General features: G+C 66.4%; 1 protein-coding gene across 1 annotated transcript in view; it reads right to left on the bottom strand.

Annotated features, from left to right (window-relative positions):
• SMTN (smoothelin) overlaps nucleotides 1-24,700 on the bottom strand; it is a gene marked incomplete at its 5' end in the record, with an annotated part of 32,174 nt that extends 7,474 nt beyond the window's left edge. The window contains 19 exons of the mRNA XM_034791473.1: nucleotides 1,627-1,778; nucleotides 2,757-2,880; nucleotides 2,975-3,145; nucleotides 3,714-3,774; nucleotides 4,032-4,094; nucleotides 5,733-5,897; nucleotides 6,417-6,492; nucleotides 6,987-7,145; nucleotides 10,162-10,653; nucleotides 14,922-15,010; nucleotides 15,758-16,321; nucleotides 16,698-16,799; nucleotides 19,644-19,713; nucleotides 20,309-20,667; nucleotides 21,132-21,231; nucleotides 22,336-22,433; nucleotides 22,532-22,610; nucleotides 23,963-24,056; nucleotides 24,486-24,700. Coding sequence (XP_034647364.1) covers nucleotides 1,627-1,778; nucleotides 2,757-2,880; nucleotides 2,975-3,145; nucleotides 3,714-3,774; nucleotides 4,032-4,094; nucleotides 5,733-5,897; nucleotides 6,417-6,492; nucleotides 6,987-7,145; nucleotides 10,162-10,653; nucleotides 14,922-15,010; nucleotides 15,758-16,321; nucleotides 16,698-16,799; nucleotides 19,644-19,713; nucleotides 20,309-20,667; nucleotides 21,132-21,231; nucleotides 22,336-22,433; nucleotides 22,532-22,610; nucleotides 23,963-24,056; nucleotides 24,486-24,700 — 3,233 coding nt within the window. The remainder of the gene's footprint in view (nucleotides 1-1,626; nucleotides 1,779-2,756; nucleotides 2,881-2,974; nucleotides 3,146-3,713; nucleotides 3,775-4,031; nucleotides 4,095-5,732; nucleotides 5,898-6,416; nucleotides 6,493-6,986; nucleotides 7,146-10,161; nucleotides 10,654-14,921; nucleotides 15,011-15,757; nucleotides 16,322-16,697; nucleotides 16,800-19,643; nucleotides 19,714-20,308; nucleotides 20,668-21,131; nucleotides 21,232-22,335; nucleotides 22,434-22,531; nucleotides 22,611-23,962; nucleotides 24,057-24,485) is intronic.
• Nucleotides 24,701-24,983: the final 283 nt, after the last annotated feature.

A 24,983-nucleotide genomic window follows, 5' to 3' on the forward strand; every position in this document is an offset into this window, starting at 1 on the left:
GCGGGGGGAAAGGGGGAGCGAGTGATCACAGCCCAGTCGGGGAGAGGGTGGGGGGAGGGGGAAGAGAGAGAACAAGAGAAACGTATCAATCCAATTCACATTCCCCTGGGCCATAACAACGCTCCAGTTCACACATGCTCGGGGGAGGGTGCGCATTCCCGGGTACCGCTGCACTACTGGCACTGTGAGACTAACAGGAATCGGGGCTACACGAGCACAGCCGGGGGAGACAGAGGTGCGGGAGTGTGAGGTCCAGCGTGAGGAGGAAGAACAGAGGGAGACAGAGGAGGAGGAGGAGGAGAGGAAGGGAGTGAAGTGCTCTGGCGCCAACCAGCGGTTGAGGAGCGGATTCCAGAGCGGAGCGGCTCTCTATATAGCTGCGTATATAGATGGGGTGGCAGAGGGGAAGGCCCAGCTCCCTCCTCGCCTGGCTCCGCTTGGAATCGGTGCAAGAAGCTCACCGAGGGCCGGAGGGGGAGGAAGGGGAAGGGCCACCTGGCTTCCAGGCCGGAGGGATCGATTGCTCTCATGGTCCACGCACCGGTCCCCGTTAAGGCAAAAGGCATAATTAACAGGAAGGCGGAAGTCCCAGGCACACACACCCCGCACACGACCGCTCGCCGTACCCTGTGCGGACTAGACAGAAGAGCACGCGGGCCTGGGGAGCTGACACCCACGCGCCCTCTGGGGCCTCCTGGCTCCCAGACATCAGCCCCGGCAGGGCAGCCTGCACGGGCCAAGGGAACTCAGATCACATCCTCACACACCCCCAGCCTGTGGAAACACTGCCTCTGGCTCCGCAAGGGTGCAGCCAGCCGCTGAAGGGAAGGAGGGAGAGGTGGATGAATGGATGGATGGATGGAGAGACAGAAGGAAGGAGAGGGGCTGACACAGCCTCCAGCTGGACCCGCTCCCTTATCTCAGCGCCCCAGGAAACCAGAAGCGAAAAGGGGGAGCTCAGGAAGCTGCAATAGCGGCCCAACCCCCGGGGCGGGACTCAGCCCCACGCTGCCTGGGCTGCAGCGCTGCACTGCACCCCGGCCCCCGCCAGCCTTGCCATCCCCTCCCCACTCGTCGCCAGGCAAGCCCCAGGCAGCTTGAGGGGCCTCGGCCTGCAGGTTTTCCTCCCGCGTTCAAGCAGTTAGAAGAGGGGGACGGTGGCAGGGGAAGGGGCTCCGTGCGCCCAGGGTTAGCCAGGGAAGGCCGGCCACTGTCGGTGCTCAGTGGCGTGGCGGGGCAGCGGCTGCCGGTTATGGGCAAGGAGCTCTCTGGGGAATCATTCAGTCCCTCGCGAAGGCTGCTCCGGGGCCATCTCAGCGATGCTCAGGGCTCCGAGGGTTTGGCCCAACATCTCTGCACTGAGCACTGGGCTGCGTTGGCTTCCTGTGCACCTGCACGGACGTCGCTTTGCCCAGGGTCAGGCCAGAGCAGCCACGCACGGCATGCTGGGAACAGCAGAGCCGGCCGGAGAGCCCCAAGCACGTGGCAGGGCAGCAGGGAGCCAGCTCAGCTCGCAGGAGAGGCAGCCCTAGGGGCACTTAGCAGGGCAGTGCCATGCTCCTGAGACAGCAGAGCGGGAAGGGCCCGAGCCCCGGCCCGCATTGCGCAGCGGGGAGGGGTACGTACTCTGCCGAGGAGAAGGCCACCTCAAAGTTGCGGCGGCGGTTCTGGGGCGTCAGCTGTGTGTAGTCGAAGGCCTCGGGGAAGAAGTTGTGGACAAGGGCGCAGAAGGCCATGCCGTCGCTCCAGCTGGAGGAGAAGTTCTGGATGTCCACGTGCTGTGGGGCAGAGGCAGGGTCAGAAGAGGGAGCAGGCCCCAACCCGGCTACAGGCCGGGAGGAGAGCAGGCCCTGGCCAAGAGCCAAAGGGGATGGGGGAGCAGGGTGAGGACTAGGGCCTGACCCAGCCAAGAACCGGGGTGAAGGGGAGGGGAAAGGAGAGCCCAGCCTGGCCAGGACCTGTAGCAGAAGGAGGGTGGGGGCGAGTAGGATCTGCTGCTAGGGTTGACAACTTTCTAATTGTAGAAAACTGACACCCTTGCCCCACCCCTTCCCCAAGGCCCTGCCCCCACTCACTCCATCCACCCTCCCTCTTGTCACTCACTCTCACCCACTCTCGCTCACCTACTCATTTTCACCAGGGAAGGGGTTGGGGTGTGAGAAGGGCTGTGGGCTCCGGCTGGGGTGCGGGCTCTGGGGTGGGGCCAGGGATGAGGGGTTCACGGTGCGGGGGCCTCTGGGCTGAGGCAGGTGGTTGGGGTGAGGGCCGCGGGAGGGGGTGCGGGCTCTGGGGTGGGGCCAGGGATGAGGGGGTTTGGGGTCCAGGAGGGGGCTCTGGGGGTCCAGGAGGGGGTTCCAGATGTGGGCTCTGGGCAGCAGCTGGCACATCCCTCCTGCTCCTAGGCAGAGGGGCCAGGTGGCTCAGAGCCCACGCAGCTCCCATTGGCCACAGTTCCCAGCCAATGGGAACTGCAGAGTCGGCACCTGCAGGCAGGGGCAGCGCACAGAGCCCCCCTGGCTGCCCCTTCGCCCAGGAGCAGGCAGGACATGCCGGCCGCTTCCAGGAGCCAGGCAGCTCCACTGCACTGGCACCACCGTCAACCAGATTTTTAACAGCCTGGTCAGTGGTGCTGACTGGAGTCTTCAGGGTCCCTTTTCGACTGCGTTTTCCAGACCTGGCAACCCTAGCCCCGGAGGATGGGGGGCAGGGAGTGGGCCCAGCCTGGCCAGGAGCTGCAGGGGAAGGGGGGCACTGACCTCGTAGCCCCGGGTCTTCGCTCTGCACCAGTCCAGCAACATCTGCTTGATGCTGTTGGCGTTGGGGACGCCGAAGCTGGAGGAGCGCTGCACGGCCACCCGAGACATGGCCGGGCTCGAGGGGCTGCAGGGAGCACACACAGAGCATGTTGGTCAACTGCCCACAGCACTGGCCCAACCCAGCCCAACCCTGACACGGCCGCACCCAGCGCCCTCACCTCCCGCTCTCCTTCTCCAGCTTCTCAATCATGGCCTTCCGCGCCTGTGTGGCCGATGTCTTGGGCAGAATCTGAGCCTTCAGCAGCTCCTTCTTCTTCTCGGCCTGGCGCCGCTCCAGAGCGGCCAGACTGCCCTGGCGCGAGCTGCTCTCGTCCTCGCGGTCAAAGATGCTGGGGGAGGGAGAGACTCAGCATGGGAGGGAGTCTCTGTTCAGCCAGGTCCCAACAGCACCCTGGGGAAGGGGTGCAGGGGGGACCCAAGGAGCAGCTGCAGCTCCCCAGACTCAGTTGCAGGCCCAAAGGTCTCAATGGGGCCCCCCAAGCCAGGGGAGAATCTGCCTTCGTGTGGCAGGGACGACACCACTCAGGGTTGTGGGAGCCTTAAATCAGTGGGGTCTGCACAGTGCTCAGAGACCCCCGAGTGACAGGCCCCGGGTTCTCCCGGCACTCAGCCACGTGGAGACATCACAAGACCCCAAAGGCTGACACCCCGCGGGGGCTGCTGGAAGGACACGTAGCAGGCTAGGCGACAGCAGCTGCCTTGGGTGGGGGGTGGAGGGTAACCAAGGTCGCTGACCCTTGGGGACACCCAAATACAGTGAGTAGAGGCCTGTCCCCCCTGCTGGGGTCCATGGGTGGCACAAGTGGCCCAAGGAGCTTGGGCGGCACACACGGAGCTGCCATGCCTTTCTCCACCTCTCCCCAGAGGGCACTGCCCATTCAGCAGGGTGTCACTCACCTGCCCACCTTCTTGGACGAGGAGCTGTAGGAGGATTTGGTCTGGACAAACGTGCTGCCATCTGCAGAGGCAAGGAGAAGAACCTCAGGCACTGGTGAGGGAGGTAGCAGTAGCTGCCTTTTCCCTGTGCCTGGCGCTGCCCAGAGGCGCCGCAGCCTGCTTCCACCAGGGCCCAGCGACAATGGGCAAGTGGCTGCCCCTCCCCCGGCCCCAGGGCTGAGCGCCCAGTGCCAATGGGCAAGCAGGTGCCCCCAGAGGAAGGGGGAATTGCCACCAGGTGGCAGGAGAGAGGCCAGGAGGGGGGCGAAGGGCCCTTACTGTCCGATCTCTTTGTGTAGCTCGACTCCACTGTCGTCATCCGGGAGGTTTTGGTGCCGTCTTCTGCAAAGGGAGGAAAAGAAAAGGATCAGCCAGGGTGGGGCGAGGCCAACACCTAGAGCACCTGCCCCTGGAGAGGGCAGGGCCAGAGAGCCGGCGTGGCTGCAGAGAGGCAGCTGAGTGAGGCCAGCGCATCCCGCGAAGGCCAGGCCAGGCCAATGGGCTCCAAAGGCAACAGAGAGTACGGGGCAGAAAGATGCAGAGAAGGATCTGCCTCAGCCCGGAGACAGGAGAGAACAGGCCTGTGGCAAGGAACGAAAGGAGCAGAGGCAGTAGGAAGCCAGGGCAGGTTTGTCTGAGGAGAGCGCCACCCAGCCGGAGCCGGGCCTGGCCAAGCGCCAGAGCACCTGGTGGAAGGGCCCACGTGGCCAAGCATCTTTGTATGCCTGAGAAGGCCGGTGGCACCAGGAAGGAACCGTAAGAGCCAGGGTGTAGGCAGCTGGTGCAGCTGAGGGCAGAGCACACAGGCCGATGGGGTAGAGAAGAGTCCCAGCCCTGGACGGGAGCTCTCCCTGCTGGCTGCTGGCAGAGCCCCCTGGGCAGGGCATGCTGGAGGGCCTGGCTGCCTGAGCTCATACCAGCCTGGGCAGCAGCTGCTGGCAGGTAGAGGAAGTGCAGGAATGGACAGGCAGGGCCAGGGATGGCTCCAGCCAGCCAGTGGGAGGCCCAGCTTTAACAAGGGGCCAGGCCCTGTTACAGACCCTTGGCCGCCCCAAAGGCTCCATGCTGTGGGCCAGGCTCACTGGGGGCTCCCCATGGCGCGTGTAATCCTGTGCCCCAGGTCCAGCTCTCCCTGAACCTGCCACAGCGCTGCTGGCATATTCCTGGAGCCCCCAGGGAGCAGGCGATTCTTGGCACAGAGGCGGCGCCTCCAGAGCCCAGCAGACTCTTGGCAAGGCAGAGCAGGTCAGCGCTGGGGAGCCAGGCCCCACGGCTGCCAGTTGTCCTGGAGTGCCTGGGCCCAGGGGCCCTTTTTCAGAGTGAAGCCCAGGCAGCCAAGCACCGTCGCCATGGGGGCGGCGAAGGACAGAGAAACAGAGAGAGACTCCAAGAGCAGGGGCCACGCATTGGGAGATGATAAAGAAGAGGCCAGCAGAGACTGGCAGGCACCCAGAGACGGGCCCATGCCAGGGTGACAGAGAAGAGATCAGCAGAGACAGGCCCGAGTCAGGGTGACGGAGAAGAGAACAGCAGCGATGGGCCCTGTGCCGGGGTGGCAGAGAAGAGAACAGCAGAGATGGCCCGTGCCAAGATGGCAGAGCAGAGAACAGCAGAGATGGCCCCTGTGCCAGAGTGGCAGAGCAGAGAACAGCAGTGATGGGCCCTGTGCCGGGGTGGCAGAGCAGAGAACAGCAGAGACGGCCCGTGCCAGGGTGACGGAGAAGAGAACAGCAGCGATGGGCCCTGTGCCGGGGTGGCAGAGAAGAGAACAGCAGAGATGGCCCGTGCCAAGATGGCAGAGCAGAGAACAGCAGTGATGGGCCCTGTGCCGGGGTGGCAGAGCAGAGAACAGCAGAGACGGCCCCTTTGCCAGGGTGGCAGAGCAGAGAACAGCAGAGACGGCCCGTGCCAGGGTGGCACAGAGTGGGACCAGGCTGTGAGACCAAGCGGTAGCGCCCAGTGGCCTTGCAGGGCCCTTACTGGACTGGACGAGGTGCTCAGTTTTGGTGAGTGTGTGGTGGGCCGAGCCATCAGCCGACTGGGTGCTCTGCCGGGTGGTGGTCTCGGTGGCATGGCCTGTCTTCCCCGCTGCGGCCTGGCTCTTCACCTCCTCCAGCCGCTGGCCCCGCTCCTTGTCTCGCTGCTCTGCAAATGCACGCGGGGGACGGCATTAACGCGGAGATGAGGGCACCGGGGGTGATGGATGCTGCCCGGCATGGAGCCACCACAGCATCTCTGGGGTGCCCAGTCCCTGCCCAGTCCATCCTCCGCAACACGTCCAGGAGTCAGGGCCCCATGGGGAACTCCTTGCCCAGACTGAGAGCTGGAGACACGGCAGGAGGGATGGGGCCGTTCTCCAGCCAGGCCCCTGCTGCCCTCGCCCAGGATGCTGCCATGCCAGACGGCTCCAGGGCTATGGCACTGGGGACACTCGCACACAATGATCCGCAAAGGCTACAGAGCCTGCCTGCCTCGCCGAGCCCCTCCCTGGGGCAGGGCCCAGACATCCCCAGGCCAGCTCAGGTTTCGGTAGCACAGCTCCTGGCTCCCTGACCCACCTCTGCTGCTTCCATTCCATAGCCCTGCCAGCCTGCTGCCAGGGTCAAGGTGCCAACCCCCCCAGCTCCCCCAGCCACCAACCCCTGGGGAGCCACAGGCAGCTACCTCTCTTCCTCTGGCGCAGCTCCCGCATGGCAGAGCGGATCAGCCGGCGCTCCTCAAAGTCCGACGTCTGGTCCAGCTGCCAAGGCAAGGGCGACACCAGCAACCTCAGCAACCGCGGCCTCACCCCCTGCCCCCCAGCCACCCTCCAGCCCCCACTGAGGCCTCACCTCCCACCCTGCCCCCCAGCCACCCCCCAGACCCCACTGAGGCCTCACCTCCCACCCTGCCCCCAGCCACCCCCAAACTCCACCGCAGCCTCACCTCCCACCCTGCCCCCCAGCCACCCCCAGACCCCACTGAGGCCTCACCTCCCGCCCTGCCACCCCCAAACTCCACCGCAGCCTCACCTCCCACCCTGCCCCACAGTGGCCTCACTCCCACCCTGCTCCAAACTCCACCACGGCCTCATCCTCCCGCCCTGCCACCCAGCCACTCCCCAGACCCCACCGCAGCCTCACCTGCACCCTGCCCCCCCAAACTCCACCATGGCCTCACCCCCACCCTGCCCCACAGCCACCCCCAAAACCCCACTGGCCCCTCAAACCTACGCCACAGCCCGGCTCAACGTACCATCTTATCCAGCACGTCCTCCTCCTCGATCCTGCTCAGCTCCTCAGCGCTCAGCTTGTTTCTCTTCTCCGGCTCCCTCGCCTGGGCCTTCTCCATCCCATTGGGCAGCTCCGGCTCTGGAACCGGCACCTGGGGCTGCTCCACCAGCTCCGCCTCCATCTGCGACGAGAGGGGCCGATGTGGAGAACCTCCCAGCTGCAGAGCGCCCTGCCCTGCCGAGGGCCACGCATACATCCCCCAGCCCCACAGGGAGAGCAGCTCCGGTCGACAGCCCCAGCGCCCAGCCCTGGGAAGACGTGCCGGGGCGCATGCCCACGAGCAGCCGAGGACTTGGTTTTACACCCCAGCACTACCGTGCCCTGAGCGCCAGGCTGGGCATTAGCTAGGGGCTGATGAGAGGGAAGAGCGCCACCTACTGAGTTGCCAATGCCACTGCCTGACCATCTGCCCTGCTCCCACTACCCATCGAGCCGGGCCGTACCAGCAAGCCCAGCAGAGGCTCTGTCTGCCAATCCTCTACGCCCACACGACAGGCTGAACCGTCCTGCCCTTCCCCAGCCCCACCATCCCCGCTAACCCCTCCAGCGTTCCATAAGTAGAGCTGTGTTGGAGGCAGCCCTGACCATCTCCACACGCAGAGGGGACGTGACTGACCCGAGGTCACCCAGCAGACCAGGGCGGGAGCAGGGAATAGAACCCAGGAGTCCTGCCTCCCAGGCCTGGGCTTCTGTCACTGAGCCACATGTGACAAAGCAGGAATTTTTTGTAATACTTTCAGGAGATCAGTTTGTGCCTCGGTTTCCCCTCTGTGCTGGATTGTCACTAGCGGGTGGAAAAGGGCTGTTTGCACTCTGGGCAGGCGAAGAGACAGATATGGGTGTGGCCTAGCTGTCTGACCCTTAGGCCCAAGTTCAGTGGTGCTCTGGAGAACACAACAGCAGATCCAATTACCCAGACGCTGACACCGAGCAAGCAAGGACCCAGAGGCACATGGACTTTCCCACCTCTCAGCAAGGAGGCTGCCCAGCATTTCCCAGCCCAGAAACAGGGGTCCGGAGAGGTGTGAGCTGGGGGACAAGTGTTGGCTGCTAGTGGCAGTCGAGGATTTGGACCAAGGTCAGACGGATGGAGAGCCAGAGTTCACTACAGCTTGGCTGGGCACAGGGCGACCCCGAATGGACGATGCTTTACCCCTCATTCCTCTGGGCTGCCCTAAGGGCATCCTGTGACTAATAAACCCGACTGGCTTGACAATACTGTGAGTGTCACTGCACAAGCTGGACGAGGTGCATGCATCCCCCAAGAGTGGACAAGTCCCCCTCGGCTGTCTCAGCAGGACTCGCTGAGCAGAGCAGGCCCAGAGGTCCAGTCTAAGGAGGAGGTGAAGCCGCGTGGCTTCCCCTGGAGGAAGTGAGAGATGCCGGGGATCTGGCCCATGGAAGGGTTCCTCCCAGACGTGTTCCAAAGCTGGCCCTAGCTCCGATCCGGTGGCTCCATCACCCCACACCACCAGAGCCCGGGGCAGACGTGCTGCTCCTGCAGGCGGGCGATTCCTTCCCTACCCTCACAACTCCTGCTCTCTGCCTCAAAGGGCCCACAGAACCCTGCAAGGGGAACGGAAGAGCCGGGGCCAGGGCTATCGGCAACCTTAGCACAGGCACGAGGGTCCAAGCAGCCCATGCGAGCTCAGCAGCAGTGAGTCTACGCGTCCGGCAGCCCAGCTACACCCAACGAGCAGGGGGGCTGCCCGGGCCGGCGGGTGGGCTGGGCAGCAGGCACCGTGGACGCCTCTAGCTCCAGCCCAGGATTTCCAGGAGATTAAGGGGCTTATCGGAAAGAGGCTCCTGGCCTGGGGATCAGGAGCTGCCCTGGCAACGAGGCAAGCCCAGCCTCTTCTGAACAATCAGGTGGTGCCGGCTCCTTGTCAACACGACCCCCAACGAATGCAGCCCGGCCAGCCGGCCAGGCCCAAAATAGCACCACAAAGGCCTGTGGACGGGGGCTGAGGTGTCAGCTGGGGGGCTGAGCCCACACCTGCTTGGCTCCCTTCACACCCCCCTGGCAGAGCAGCAGGGCCCGGGCACCCTGGCGCAGGCCGGCTGAGGGGCTGAGAGGGGATAGTAGCCCTGTTGGAGCAGGGTGCCCATGGCAGGCCAACATATACAGCACAGCTGCCCTCTGGGCGTGACGGCGGGCAGCGCAGCCTCTCTCACTCTGCCCAGCGGCTCGCTGGGGGTCAGTTGTCTTTAGCTAAAACACCAGGGGACCAAGGGCTGGGATTTCCCAGCAGCCCTTGGGGCAGGGGCGGACCAGATGCGCAGCACCCTTGGCAGGAAGCTGGCCTCTGCGGCTGGGGCTGGTGGTAGGCAGGCGGTGATGGGAGGAACCAAGCCTAGGGCGGGGCCGAACGCGTTGTCAGCCGGGCCCGCTGGGCTGTGCGCACAGCGGCCCGACTAGCCCTGGTGCTCGGGGGCCACACCCAGATCCAGGCGGCCCACGCGCCTCCCTGCCCAGCAGCCAGGGGAGATCCCGCTCACAGCGACGCCCGGCAGCAAGCAGCTCGGACGCTGCCCCAGCACCCGCGGGAGGGCGCAGCTCCCTGGCTGGGCTCGGAGCTGGCGTAAGGAGACCCCAGGCCAGCTGTCCCTGCAAACAAACGCCCAGCACAACAGGCTGCTCATGATGGCACGTCAGCAATGCAAGGCAGGCGGCCTGGATTGGCTCCGGGAGATGGGAGCCTCGGCTGGCACAGGTCTCCCCCAGCAACCCCCAGCTGTAATCTCCTGCCACAGCCCCAGCTAATCCCCCGTGAAAATGCGCCGGCCTGGGCCAGCAGCAGCTGGCGCAAGCTCTGGGGCTCCCCCACCACAGGAACAGCTTCCCTTTGCCCAGGGGAAGGGCCGATAGGGGCCTTGCCCAGGCAGCTCCAAGCCGGCCGCCTGCCCTGGCCCCAGCGGGGGGACCAGCACTGGGCACCCAGAGTAGATTTTCAGACCAGCCAGCAGGGGCAGACCAGGGCTTCTGCCCAGCAACATCTGCCCACCCCTGCCTCCTTCCCCCAGACCCAAGACCTAGCCAGCCAACGCTGCCCATGGGATGGGCTCTCAGGGAAGCCATCCACTGGAGGGAGTGGGCCTCCACCCCGCCTTCCCCTGCCCGGAGCCTGCACACTCACGAAGCTGTTGCTCCTGGAGAGGTGCACAGACGACTGCCTGCGGGTGCTGGAGAAGGTGGGTGGATGGGCCACGGGGCTGCTGGGCTCCTCGGTGCCCGCAAAGTGGGCACAGGGATCTTGTGCCTCCAGGAAGAGGGTGCTGGGGTCCTTCTCCTCCAGATCCTGGGCTCCCAGCCAGAGCGCGAGCACCTCCAGCTGCCGGCCGAGGCGCGCCTGCTCGGCCCGCAGCACCAGGTGCTCCTCCTTCAAGTCATTGAGGGCGCTGGCCAGGGGCTGCAACTGCTGTAGCGCCTCCTCCAGGCGCCTCTCGGTGGCCAGCTGGAAGGCCTGGAGGTCCAGCTGGATCTCCTCCACCGTCGCCTCACGGGCATTGTCCAGGCTGGGGAGGTGCACCCCCGGCATGGTGCTGGCTGGGGATGGGACGCGGGCACGGCGGGGACTCTGGCTGCCACGCCGCAGGCTCCCGGGGCAAGACGCCGTGTGGTCAAGCCCCTCTCACTGCCAGCTCCGGGCGGTGGGCTCTGCACGCTCCCAGCCCTTTATAGGGGCTCTTGGGCGTTGCCCCTCCCCGGGGCTGGGCTCCACCAGCAGGCCTTTGTGTTCAGCCTGGCTATTCTTATCCACAGGCCGGGGCCTGACACAGGAGCCGGGTGGGGAGGTGCTGAACTTGGGACAGTTCCCAGCGCAGCCCAGTGATGGACTTGGGCCAGGTGGCCAAGCTGTGGGGGGGGGGGCGGCACTAGGACATGCTCATGTGCAAGCCACCTGCCTCCCCCCCCCCCCCCCCCGCCCCGGGTCTCCCCGGGCTGCCCCCCCCCCCCCGAGGGCTCGCCCTCAGCAAATGGGGGAAAGGGTCAACCAAAGCTCTGCTGGGTAGAAAGGGGCTTGGATAGAGCAGGCCAGCCCCCGCCATGCCACCCCCTACCCCATACACCCAGCCCCCGCCATGCTGCTCCCTCAGCCCAGCCCCCACCTCCCTCAGCCCAGCCCCTGCCATGCCACCCCCACCACACTCCCTCAGCCCCCGCCATGCTCCCCCCCCCCCCCCCACCACCACCCCCAGCCATGCCACTCTCCCAGTACACCCCCCACCTCTCCCAACCCTCGCCATGCCTCCCGCCACCCCACACACCCAGCCCCCACCGTGCTGCTCCCTCAGTACACCTCCCCCAGCCCAGCCCCCGCCATGCCGATCCCCACCACACTCCCCCAGCCTCTGCCATGCTGGCCCCGTCACCTGTCTGTAACTCACCCAGACCAGCCCCAGCAGTGCCACCCCCTGCACCCCAGCTCTCAAAGGCCAGCACTAGCGTCCCCTCCCCACACCCTAAGGAGGGGGAGGCAGGGCCCTCAGCACACAGCCCTGCAGTTCCTTTGGGGAGGGGCAGCCTCCCAGTGCCACCCATGCCCGTCCAGGCAGTGCACCCAGCTCCCGTCCAGGCAGTGCACCCAGCTCCCGTCCCGCGCCCTGACAGTGCCAGCCCCTCAGCCCTGCATCAGCATCCCTGTGCATGGATCTCACCCGCAGGAGGGGAGGCCTCCATCTGGGCTCTGGGCCGGCGCTGCCCAGCCTGGGGGCAGAGAGCACAATGCACAGACAGGAGGTGGCTGCAGGCCCAGGCCAGGCTCCCCTACCCTCCATGGGCCATAGGGGCAGGATTTCCTCTGGGGCAGGGCTGCCTGTTCTGCTTGGGGGTTCTCAGGGGGTCCCCATCTTCACCCTGGGCCCTCCCTCCCCATGGCCTCGGTGTGCACAGCCCAGTGCCAGCGTTGGCAGGGACCCTGTTCCCGCCCGGCCTGCTCCATCCACCGGAGCCAAACCTCTCTGCGTCACAGGCCACTCCCCACCAGCTGCTGCCCCCCCACCGGGGGCTCCGAGCAGGCAGCTCCAGCCCCACTGCTGACTCTGCTCCAACACCAGCTCACCTGGGGGGCGCTGAGCTCCCACGAGCACCTGGCACAGCTGGTAAATAAAACATCAGCCAGGCAGATCAGGTTCCCAGGCAGCAAGCGGCAGCAGGAGTGACGCGCCCACCCTCAGCCTGCCCCCTCTAGGGCCCAGGAGCACGCAGCGCCCTCCGCAGGGGCCCCTGGAATAAAGCACCCCCACACCCCCAGCAGCCACACTGCTCACCCTCCGCATGGACACCTGAGAGCACGGTCCCCTTGGCCCCCCACCCAAGCACCTGCCAGCCCCACAGCGCACTCCATGCCCGTGGCCACCCGTACCTGGAAGAGGTTGTGGGCTGCTCCTCCTGCCCCTCTCCCCTGCGGACAGTCTCGGCGCCCACCTGGCAGCTGCGCTCTCCCACCGGGCAGACCCAGCTCCGTGCCCTCCACACTAATACCTTAATGAGAGCTGACGGGCAGCTCGCACCACAGCCGGGCCACGGGGCCGCGTTAGCTCATTAGTGTGGGAGAAGCCACCCTCCCCACCACACACACACCCAGCAAGAGCTGTCCCTGCTGAGTGCATGGCTCCCATGGAGGTGTTGCCCTCCTCCCCCAGTCTGCCCTGCAGATGCCCCTCAATGCTGACCCACAGCCCCCCGCTGTTCCCTCAGGGTAGCACCAGGGCTGTGGGGTGGTGGCTACTCCTGCAGGGAGCCCCCCGAGTGTGGCCCCCGCGGGGACCTGGGCACAGAGCAGCCGAGAGCTGCAGACTCAGCCAGAGGTGCCTCATGTACCCTGGGGAGGGCCAGGCCGGCTCAGCCCCTCCTCCAGCTCCAGGGGTCTTGTGGGACAGGACTCTGGGGCTGCACCTCCTGGGGAAGGGGAGATGCAGAGACTCCTGCCACAAGGGGGCGCCACCCACGGGGGCACGTGCCAGGCCTGGTGTCATCCTGGGCCCCACAGCCACTGCAGTCTGGCCCTGACGCCTTTGTTTTTCCTAAACACTGCAACATGCCTGAGTGCTCTGTATTACCCTACATGGCCAAGAGTGCCAACCATGCCCGGCCAGCTCAGTTCCCGGCCACACGCGCCCGGCCACACGCGCCCACTCCCTCCCCTCTCTTCCCACTTGGGGGCACGCGCCCGGCCACACGCGCCCACTCCCTCCCCTCTCTTCCCACTTGGGGGCACGTGCCTGCCCGCCGCCCCTCCCAGGGACATGTCCAGCTGCACACGCCTGCCTCCCTCTGGGGCGCACGCCCAGCTGTATGTTTCCCTTCGCTGACTCAGTTCCAAGGGCCACCCCCCACGCACATGCCATCCCCTCCCCAGGTCACACGCCTGGTACACACACCTCCCCGCAGCACACGCCTGGTACACACAGCACACGCCTAGTACACACGCAGGAATCCCAGCTCCAGGGACCACCCCCCCATGTGCACACCCCAGCCCCTCCCCGGGTCACACGCCTGGTACACACAGCTCCCCCCAGCACACGCCTAGTACACACGCAGGAATCCCAGCTCCAGGGACCACCCCCCATGCGCACACGCCATCCCCTCCCCGGGTCACACGCCTGGTACACACACCTCCCCCCGGTGCACGCCTGGTACATACAGCACCCCATGGCACACGCCTGGCCACACGCAGGAATCCCAGCTCCAAGGGCCACCCCCCACGTGCACTCTCCATCCCCTCCCCAGGTCACACGCCTGGTACACACAGCTCCCCCCGGCGCACGTCTGACCACACGCAGGAATCCCAGCTCCAAGCAGCCGCCTAGGGGCTAGGTGGCCACTCCCCGATGCCAGCCAGCTCTAACCCCCTAGGACAGGGGTTCTCAAACTGGGGGTCGGGACCCCTCAGAGGGTCGTGAGGTTATTACATGGGGGATCGCGAGCTGTCAGCCTCCACCCCAAACCCCACTTTGCCTCCAGCATTTATAATGGTGTTAAATATATTAAAAAGTGTTTATCGTTTATAAGGGGGGTCACACTCAGAGGCTTGCTATGTGAAAGGGGTCACCAGTACAAAAGTTTGAGACCCACTGGCCTAGGAGAAAAGGAAGGCAGGGGAGAAGGGGTACGTTTTCCAGTCCTTCCCAAGAATCCCCCTCTGGAGCCATGATGGGCAGGGTCCGGCCCAGGTGGCTCCTTGCTGTGCCCAGCGAGGTACCACCCCGCACTCTGCGAGGGCTCTGGGGTCCTGTCCCGTGGCTTGTGGGGTCACTCGGCCCCATGTGACCCCAGAGTGAGGCCAGGATCTCCAGAGGGTGTGGAGGGGATGGGGACACACTCCCCACACAGACCACACCATCACAGAACTCCAGACGTAACGCTGCTCTGACCTGGCCACCAGGGGGGGCAGCTGTGACAGCTCCCCACCAGGTACTCGCTGGGCTCAGTGGCAAGGCCCCCGCAGCCGACTCGGCAAACACGCTGGGGGGCTGGGGACAGGCCTGGCCCAATCCCAGCCGGGAGCCGCGGGGCCCATAGCCAGGCTGAGGCAGGATCTGGTTTCACAGCAGAGCCAGTGGAGGCCCAGGGACTTGCTTCCCTCCCCACCCCATTCGCACAGCCTGAGCCCCCCAGTTCCTGGCACCTGCTCTGTGCCCCAGACCCAGGCAACCAGGGCTGGCAAACTCCCGCACCTGCCGGCTCAAGGGCTGAAGCATCCTTCCCTTGCGCAGGGCACTGTGCTGGTAAAGCCCCCCCCCGGGACAGCCTGCACCGGGCGCGAGGTGCCCAGCTGGGGGCATAGAGTGTGGCAGGGCAGGACTCAGACACCTGCAGGGGCAGCAGATCCCTCGTGTGCACCCAGGCCCGGCTCTTCCCCAGGCCCGTGGGGGGGAGGCGGGGGGGGCTCACCTTGCTGGCTGTGCTGACCCTGCCGGTGCCGCTAGCGGTGCTGCTGCTGCTGATCCGGATGGGTGAGCTCCGCAGCCCCAGGGTCAGCTCTAGGAAGGGAGGCAGGAGAGTCGAGGCTGACAGACAGCTGGGGCCAGCCAGCATCGGCCGCGGCTAGCTCAGCGCCTCGCCAGGCCCCCACAACATGCACACCCCAAAGAGCCACACAGGGCTCAGACCCGCCCCCGCAACTGTCCCCCACCCTCACAGAGCCCATCCCCCCAGCGCCAGGGCTCACCATGCAGAGCACAGCCCACCCCTGCTGATGGCACAGCTGGCCTCTGCATAGGGCGGGCCCAGAGTCAGGGGATCCCCCATAGGAAACCCAGATTCCCCAGCAGGGGACCTGCCTACTTCACAGTGAGGGACTGAGGCCCCTGGGCACCCACAGCGAGCCGAGGCGCTCCCAGCTCCGGGGCAGGCCTGGGGGTGAGGACCCAATGTCCGGGGAGTGTCCCACAGCCCTTCGGCTGGACCCTGACACTCCCCTGGCTGGGACCGGGGGCAGCCAGCCCTGGGGCCATACAGCCCAACTCCAAGAGCAGGTCGAGGCTCTGCTGGTTTCCCGTGAGCCCCACTGATCTGCCCTGGGGAGAGGGGGAACCATGGGGCAGCTGCTCAAAGGCATCTTAGCGTGATAGCCGGGCAAGGCTGCACGCCCGCCTGGCTGCAGAGCCGGCCCCACCTTGGCACGCTCAGGAGCGGCTGCCCTTTGCTCACAACTCTCCCAGGAGCAGAGCCGTGGGACCCACACGTCGGCAGCTCAGCCCTGCCACCACAGCCGCTCTGGAACCTACCTGCCCGCTGGCTGCCCGGCACGCCCACGATGCGGTTGCTCACGGGCTGGGCCCTGCCATCCTTGATCTCGATGGTGAAGAGCGTTTTCATGGTGTCCTCGTCCCTGGTGCTGGCCTTGGTGCCGCAGGCAGGAGGCTGGGGCTGGGCCGGGCAGCTGGGCAGAGAGGCAGCGTGCTGGGCACCAGGCTCCTCTGTGCCGGACAAGCTTCCCTCGGCATTTTCAATGGGCCTCTGCGGGGACGTCAGCCGGCCGCCCTGCGATTGGCCAGCCTGGCTCCTCCCCACAGAGCTGCCCTCCTCTTTAGGGCAGGCTGGGCCCCCGGCCATCGCAGCCTGTGCCTCCGAGGAGGAAGTGTGGTGCTCCGCACGGCTGCTGGCTGGGGGGCCCCCTGAGCCCTGGGGACGCAGGAGCTGCTGCTGCAGGACCCAGGAGCCTTTGCCAGGGCTCTCCCACTTCTGGCTGCAGGACCTGGGACCAGGCTGGGCCAGGGAGTCCGAGGTGAACTTGCGAACGCGCTCCCGCACCGAGTTGGCTCTCTGGAAGGGCTGCTCCCGCGCGGGCTCTGGAAGGGGAGACAGGAGCAGAGTGAGGACTTGAGCCATTCACCCGCCCGTGGGCACAGAGCCTGACTGGCACTGGAGCGCTTTGCCAGGCATCCCCACCCCCAGCTCAGTCAGGTTTCAGGAGGACCCCGCCAGCCCATTACCCCAGAAGGGGGAGCGGAGAGGCAGCCTTGCACCAGCTCTCATGCCCCCGGGGCAGGTGCCCCACCTGCAGGGTGGCTGGCGTGCTCTCTGGAGAAGCCAGGGCCGGGGCCCCTTCCCACCGCACCCCTAGAGCGGCAGCGGGCAGTGTCACAGAAAGCCCTCCCGGGACTCCTGCTGCGGGAAGGACATGGGGCAGAGCACAGGCCAGGAGGCAAGGGGAGGGGGCATTACCAGTGTTGCGGGCCGGGAGCGGGGAGTATGGCGCAGACGGCATGTGGGCGTAGCGGTGAAGATCCTGGCGGGCAGGGGTTCCTGGCACATCATGGGTAGGTGCTGCCAGCCACAGCGTTTGGGAAGGACCAGACCAAGGTAGCATTTTCAGAGATGCAGATAGCACAGCCAAGGAGAGCGACGTTAGAACAGCAGTGCCAGGCATCACCTCTGAGCACAGCAACCCGCGGCCCGCCCCATGGGCAGGGAGGCCGAGCCCCCCGCCACAGAGCCCGGCGCAACCCCCAGGGGCCCAGGCCGCCCTGCCCCGCGGGTACCCAGCCCTCAGCCAGGGGTGAGTTAATCTGGGCCGGCGCAGGCCCATGGCCAGCAGAGGGCAGACTGCAGCCCTGCCCCCCAGCTCTGAAGCACACAAAGTCCCCAGGCAGGGCAGACTCGGGGACAGGGCCCACGTTCCGCCCGCCTGCCCCCCTCCAAGGGCACTGCCAGGCTGAGGGAACCTGGCCAACTTCCTGCAGAGGTGTCCGAGGAGTGCAAGGTTTGCTGCAGAACCAGCCCCTTTGCACGGGCTCCATTTGTGCCCCCTCTGCCTGGGCCTCCAACGAGCACCCCGCCTCGCCAACTTGTGGCAGGGCCATGTGCTGAGGGCCAGTCCAGGGCACTGCCCGGGGAAAGCCCACCTGCAGGGGTAGCCGTGAGCGTCTGCCCTGGGAACCTGGCCCCAGGGGTTACACTTGGTCAAACCAGGACCCCTGACCCTCCACGAGCACAGATAACAGTCCTATGCTGCCAGACACCAGCGCCCCCATGCCCTCCGCTACGACCAGCCCCACCACAAAGACTGGGCTGGGGGCTAGTCCAGCAGGCGAGCTCCAGGCTCAGCCCAGCGGGCGATGCTGCCAGGGCACAGCCCTGTGGTGAGAGCCGAGGGGAGGCGCTGTCCTGGGGTCTGCAGGAGACGTCCCCCTTTCCAGAGGGGCGATCGCAGCCGCCACGGTGCGCACTGTGCAGCTCCTGCTCCATACGCTGCCCTGGCACGGTCATCCCCAGGACCCCCTGCTCTGGGGCAGGGACGCGGGCACCGCAGCATCTGCCTGGCACCACGCAACAGAGCCAGGCTCACACAGTGAGACGCTGAGCCCACCTCTGCCAGCCAAGGTGTCACCCTCTGATGGCTGTTGGGGAGTCTAGGGGCTTGACCCACTTCCACAGGGGGCCTGGTGGTTGGGAGGGGGACCCTCTTGGCCATGGAGAGGGGCCTGCCCTCCCCTGACCAGAGTGATGCATGGGGCGGTGCCTGTCCCGGCTCTGGGCAGACCCCAGGGCTGTAGGTCTCCAGGTCTCCTCCCTGCCCTTTCTGCGCACTCCCTCTGCTCTCGCTGCCAGCCAACACCCGGCCTTGCTCAATGCCTGGGGGCAGCACCTGCCCAGTTAGCGAGGGCGCAGGAAGCTCAGGGGGGCTGTCACAGAGATGACCCCCCCAGGGGGGTACTGGAGAAGGGCTATGCACAATGAACCCTGCTCCGCCTGGGAGAGGAACCCGAGAGCCTGTCCTGCAGGGAACTCCCGACTCATCTCAGCCCCTCCCCGGCCTAGCGGAGACCCTGGCAGGTTGAGTCAGGGGAGCGGGGGGGCCGACCAGGGCCAGGATCTCAGCTATTTCCTCCAGCTCCCCAAGCCGCAGCAGCCGGCAATGGGGGGGAAGCCCTGGCGCTGCCTGGCGCAGCAGGCCTATGGTACGAGTCGAAGTGTGGGGCGGTCCCCCGAGCTGGGAGCCCAGCTCCCCCGCTGAGATGCCTTCAGCCAGCAGAGCGGGGTGGAGGGCCAGGAAAGCACAGAGCGGTGCCGAGCCGCCGGCCTTATTGGGCTAAAGAATGTAAAAGGCTGGAGTTTGCTGCACACACGGATTCCCTTTCATGGCCCTTCAGCAGCCCAGGGAGCAGGCAGGCGATGTCGCAGCACCAGGCCGGCCCCGCTCCCACATCAGCTGGGACCGGGGCAGCTGATGAGCAGGGTCAGGGAGGGGTCACAGGCCTGGGTCACTGGGGGCACCCCCTCTAGGACCCCCCCACAGACATGCACCAGTCTCCCAAGGCACCTCCATGATTGTGCCCCCTGCCTTCGCTCTCTGCCAGGAGTGGTCTTGATTTTGCCTGGGAAGCTTGTCCTATCCCGGGGGGGCGGTGGAGGGGGGGGTGCACATCCCCCAGCTCGAGCCCAGACCCAGCTGTGCCCGGCCAGGAGCCCAGAGGTTGGTCACAGAAGACTCAACGCCTTCGAGCAGCCAGACTGGAGCAACGAGGACACAGGCTGGCCAGGAGCCCCAGCAAGGCCACGCCGCCTCCCCCAGAGGGCAGCACCACCCACTGACCTACCTTGGAGCCTGGCACTGCTGCAAGAAAGCCCACAGCTCCGTCCACCCACGCCATCTACCTGGAGGGTGGCACCACCGCAGGGAGCTCCGAGCCAACTCTGCAGCCAGCCCAGAGGGAAGCAGCATCCCCGAACAAGGCAGTTCACAGCATGGCCACACTGGAAGGGGCACTGCTGTGGGGAAGCTCGCAGCCTCAAGGGGGAGATTGGCACAGGGGAGCTCCCAGCAATGCTCACACAAGCACCCCCAGCAGAAGCATTGCTGGGTGTCTGCAAAACATCCCCAGAGAGGGGGTGCACAAGTCAACATGGCCAGCAGGGAGCTACTGCGGAGAAGCTCTCAGCGTCACTGGAGAGGGGGCACTGCTGCGGAGAAGCTCGCAGCCTCGGTGCCCCAGCATACAAGGAAGCCCTCACTTGATGCAGGAAGGTCCCTACGCAGACAGTCCATAAACACTAGTGAGCACAATCCACTGGTGCAACTCCCGGCAGGGGCTCCCTGACCACAAGGCCCTGGCCAGGCACAGCTGGGGATGGCGTGGGGGAGGGGATGGTGCTGTGCCTTCGTCTTACCAGCTCGCGTCGTCTTGTTGGCAGAGCTGGCCGGCTTCCCGGGCACTTGGCTTTTGACACAGATGCTGACCTGGGGGGAAGGGGGAGGTGGAGGGTTAGCCCCAGCAACTCCTCAATCCGACAGGTGCCAGATGGTGCTGGGTACTGCCTGCCTGGCCCCCCTCCCCTGACTCTGCCCACCCCCCTCAATCCCACCACGCAGCCCTCTGCCAATCCAGCCCTGCCCCTCTCCCCCGGCTCTACCCACCCCGCTCAATCCCACCATGCAGCCCTCTGCCAATCCAGCCCTGCCCCCTCCCCCGGCTCTGCCCACCCCCCCTCAATCCCACCACAGCCCCCTGATAATCCGGCCCCAGCCCCGCTGACCTGCAGCCCCCTGCCAAGCCACTCTGGGCTGACCTTGCAAGGCGCAGGGGAGTTTTGTGTACTGATCAATGGGGACGTGTTAAACCCCAGACACATTTCGCTCACGTCCTGTTTCAGGCCTGGACAGCGGGTCCCTGTGGTGAGCAGCCACCTAGCGGCCAGCATTCGCAGTACCCGGCTCAGCCCTCCACTCACACCTGTCCCATACGGCCCGTGGGCGCCGGCCAGCAGAGAGGGCAGGCGCAGCCCGTTCCTGGGCACTCCCCTTCAGCCCCCGGGAGGGGCAGCTGGCCCGTTACCTGGCTGCTCTGGTTCCCGTCGCTGGGCAGCCTCCGGCGAGTCTCCTCCACTGGGCAGCTGTCGCCCGTGGTAGCAGGTGTCTCTTGCTGCTCTGGTCCGCCCTGGCTGGGCTCCCCACTGCCCTGGCTGGGCTCCCCACTGCCCTGGCTGGGCTCCCCACTGCCCCCTGCCTCTGGCTGGCCGAGCCCCTCGCCGTCCCCCTCCTGTGTGCAGGGCTGCTCTGCCCCTGGGCCGGGCTCAAGGCTCTGGGAGCTGCGCTCCGGGCGCTCGGCTCTCCGCTGTGACTCCAGCTCCAAGGACGAGGAGCAGCACGGGGGATGCAGCGGGTCCAGGAGCAGCAGGGTCCCCGAGGCCGGGTCTGCAGGAGAAAGAACCAGCTTATGGGGGAAGGTCGCCCCAGAGTCCCCCCACCCTCCTCCACAGCTAAACAGCCCCTCCCAGCCCCTCCCGAGTGAGACCCCCGACTGGGGCAAACCCTCTCCCACCACTCTCTGCCGCACACCAACTGCCATGTCCCGGCCCTGCAGGGAAAGACCCCTGCTCAGGACCGAGCAGCAAACCGGGTGCTGCCCTGACCCCACACCGCAGCCTGGGAAAAGGGCGGCTGCCAGGGAGAGAGCAGGCAGCCCCTACAGGCCACGACCCCATTGGGCAGGGCATGGCGGGGTCCCACCCACCCCGCCCCACTGCCCCTGCATGACCAGTGGGGGAAGACAGCTCTGTGCCCTCCCCTCTGGGCCCCCAGGCTCTGCCCCGGTGTGGGCCGGGCTGGACTTTGCCTATGAAAATCAGGCCCCGGGGGCAGGATTTGCATGGACTCACCCTGGGCATCTGGTTTGTGGGGCTCTCCCCTCTGCTCACTGCGTAGCTCCCGGATCTGAGCCCGGATGCGCTCCCGCTCCTCCAGGTCCTCTAGCTGTGCCTGGGGGACAGGGGAGTGAGTGCCAGCCCCCCGACAGGGAGCACCCAGCTGCGGGCCCCTGGCCGGCTGTCCCTGCCCACCCTCCAGCACTGGGCGTTTGCGTTAACCCTGCTCCCAAATCGCCCCCTGGTGGGGCCTGGGGCCGGCAGTGGGCAGCCCGCGTGACACCTGAATAGAGGCGGAGAAGCGGAGAACCTGGCTGGCCCCGAGCCCAAGGGGGACATGGGCGTCCCCTGGGAAGGGCTCAGTGCTCCTCACTGCCCAGCCTGCCCCAGGGACTGGGACGTACAGGCCACCCCCTTACACATCTCCTCAGGAGCCGGGAGCAAGCCCTCAGCAGCTTGCCATGCTCCTCTGGAGGGCGGGTTCGAATCCAGCCCAGGGAGGAAGTGGCTGGAAGTCCCCAGGGTGAGGGAAAAAGGGCTCATCCCAGCTCCCACCCCCCAAGCCAGCCAGTTAGCCCTTCTCTCAAGGGGGCAGGGAGGGACGAGAACTGACGAGCCTTCAGCTAGTCTCCCCCCTCCCCAATTTCAGGAAGAAAGCCTCAAGGTCCCCCGGCACAGATCCCCTGCCCACGTCACTGCCCAGAGCAGCTGTGGGAAACCCACCTGCCCCAGGGCCAATGCCCCAGGGCTCAGGGATGGCAGGGTGGGACCATGGCGATTACCCATGGGCTGTGGGGTCCCAGGGTGCCCTGAGATGCAAGAGGGAGGAATGGCACCCAGCGACAGTGGGCACCCTAGAGGGCACTTGGGATGCATGGGGGGAAAGCCTGGGACAAGATGGAGCCAGCACAATGCCCAGCACATTGGGCAAGTGGCGGGAGACTACCCCCAAGTGCAGCGATAACACGTGTGGGAGTAGGCACATCCCCGGCCCACTGCAGAGCCCTACACTAACCCTCTGCCCCAGGCCTCCCAGTTCCTGCAGAGCCTCCCCGGCCCCACACCCCACCCGCGAGCGCCCCCCCCCCCCCGCCCCACTCACCACAGAGCTCCCTCCGGCCCCACACCTCACCGGCGAGCTCTCCCGCCCCCACCCCACTCACCACAGAGCTCCCTCCGGCCCCACACCTCACCGGCGAGCTCCCCCCGCCCCACTCACCGGCGAGCTGCCCCCATCCGAGCTCTCCTTCCCCTTGGAGGCCAGTGGCTCCTTTTCCCCTTTCCGGCTGTTGTGGGCTCTCCCTGCCGAGGCCGCAGCTGGAAGGGAGGGAGGGAGGAGCCAGTTAGCGAGGAGCTGGCCCGAGGCAGGGCCAGGCCAGGCCTGCGCAAGGAGCCAGGGGACGGGGGTGCCGTACCCTCAATCTCGTTGGCCCGCAGCTTGCGGATGGCGGCCCGGATCAGCTTGCGCTCCTCGTACTCGTCGGCTCCTCGCAGCTGTGGCAGAAAGGGGCACAACATGGGCTCTCTCCGCTCCACAGCCACCCCAGGCTCCTGGCACGATGGGGGAGGGAGCGCCCCCAGGGCCAGGGCCAGCCCACCCAGGCTCGGCTGCAGCCCACTCCCACACGGGCCAGGTGGGTTCAGCAGCCGCCAGAAATCCTGTCTAGGTGTATGAACAGCGCAGGTTTCCTCTGCCGCTGCTCCATGCATGGGCGCCAGGGGCAGGAAGGGAGGGAGCACAGAGCAGGGGTTATAGTGGATGGTTGGGAGCCAGGACTCCTGGGTTCTAGCGACAGTTCTGCCACAAACTCCCCATGGTACCTGGGGAAGGCATGTCCCCGCCTTGCCTCAGTTTCCCCACGGCTAGGTGGTCAGGCGCTGCCCCGGGGGAACAGTGCTCCAGACGCTCTCGCTGAACGCTGCCGACTGGGGGCAAGGGTGGGAGGTGCAGCACTTGCTGGGGAGGAGCTCACACTCCAGGCAAACTAGCCAGCAGCCTCTTCCTCCCGCCCGCACCCCCACGCCAGTGGGAGACCAAACCGTCTGCATCCTCCCCACCTCCCATCCACCAGGACACTGCAGCCCTAGACTCAGGTCCCCTTGGCGGGACACCCTCCACTGCCCTGCTCCTTCAGCCCTAGCCCCCAAGAGGGAGACTCCAGAACATGCCAGTCGACAGCCGGCTCTGCCCCCGCGCTGCCATACGCACAGCCCTGCTCGCCAGCCTGGGTCGTGAGAGGTCCCAATCTCAACTGCTCCATTGGCACGACGGCAAGTACCCACCCTGCTCCTGGCACCGGGGGCTCCATGCCCGCCCAGCTCTCTGCGCCTTGCCAGCAGCCCGACGGCACTGCTCAGACACTGCCTGGCCACGGCTCCCCTGGCCACTGCTCAGACAGGGTAGCTGATGGGAGCGGAAGGTGATGGGACATGGCAGATGGGGGAAGGCGCTGACGAGACCAGGGGACCCCCAACCAGAGTGTGCGAGCAGTAGCAAGGGCACAGCAATGGACCCGCACCCCGGCCTGTTTTACCGAGGGGAAACTGAGGCACAGAGAGGGTCAAGGATATGGCCTACCCCAGCTTGCACAGCGAGTAAGGGGCACAGCTGGGAACAGAACCCAGGAGTCCTAGCTCCCCATCTTGTGCTTGGCTGCCCTGATTACAGGAAAGGAGAGGGAGTGAAGGGAGCCGAGCTGGAAGGCAGCAGGCACCCTGGCTGGCACCAGATCCTCCCCACCCCACACCCAGGGCAGAGCGCTCTTTCCTCCCGGAACGGAGCCAGAGCGGGGTCATTCCCTCCCCCAGAGAGCAGCCAGCAGCCCACGCCCTGGAGGGCAACTCACCAGAGCCGTCAGCTCCTCCACGTCCGTGATGGAGTCGAGCTTCCCGGAGAGCAGCGCCAGGGATTTCTGCTGCTCTTCCTCCAGCCGCTGAGACCTGCAGAGAGACAGTCTGACCAGGGGCACGCAGGCTGGGGAACTGGGCTGTCCCCCAGTGCCAGAAATCCGAGTGCACGCTCAGCTTCCTGGTGGTGCGGGCAGGGAGGGGCCAAGACGGCATGATGCCAGGATGGGGGCACTTCCCCTAAGCCGAGCTGTAGCTTCTCCTCTGGGGGGACCAGGGACACGGAGCAAGCAGGAGCTGCCATCCCAGCCTGCCTCATCCCACACGGGCCCTACAGCAGGAGGACCAGGTATCCAGGGAGCAGCGAGCACCGGCCTGCCTGCCAGGGGCACTGCCATCCCTGCTGGGAGGGGCAAAGACTCTGCTCCATAAGCCAGGCTCACTGGGCCGGGGGGGGGCAGCTCAGCCCTGCCCACGAGGTGTGGCGGGGCCCACACCCCATGCCCCAGCCCCTGCACTCACCGCAGCCAGTTCTCCTTGTTCTCCTGCCGGCGGCTGCCGCGCTCCGAGCGGAAGCGCTTGGATGCCAGAGCCTCCTCGTCCCGCTCCAGCTCCTGGCGCCGCAGCTCCCGGATGGCCGAGCGGATCTGGCGCCGCTCAGCGAGGTCCGGCGTGGTCTCCAGCTGAGGAGCAGAGCAGAGCGGGGAGGTTACCCAGGGACGGCTAGAGCCTGCTATTTATCCAGCCCCCTTCTCCCAAGGGAGCGGCGGTCAGTGCCACCCCTCCTGAGCGCCCCTCCCGCCGGGCCGCCCCCGCTCAGCACAATGGGGCTGTTTGTGCCACTGCGCTAGCTGCACGGGAGTGTCACCGCACACACTGCTGGGCACTGTCCTCTCCTCGCCAGGCAGCATGTGCCCTTGGCGCACAGCCCTCCGGCCCCAGCACACAAAGCAGAGGGTGCCTATGCAGCGGGGGCACCGGCATGGCTCTCAGAGGCAGCGTCACACATGCACGTGCCAA

Source organism: Trachemys scripta, chromosome 15, assembly GCF_013100865.1.
Source record: "Trachemys scripta elegans isolate TJP31775 chromosome 15, CAS_Tse_1.0, whole genome shotgun sequence".
Classification (NCBI taxonomy): domain Eukaryota; kingdom Metazoa; phylum Chordata; order Testudines; family Emydidae; genus Trachemys; species Trachemys scripta.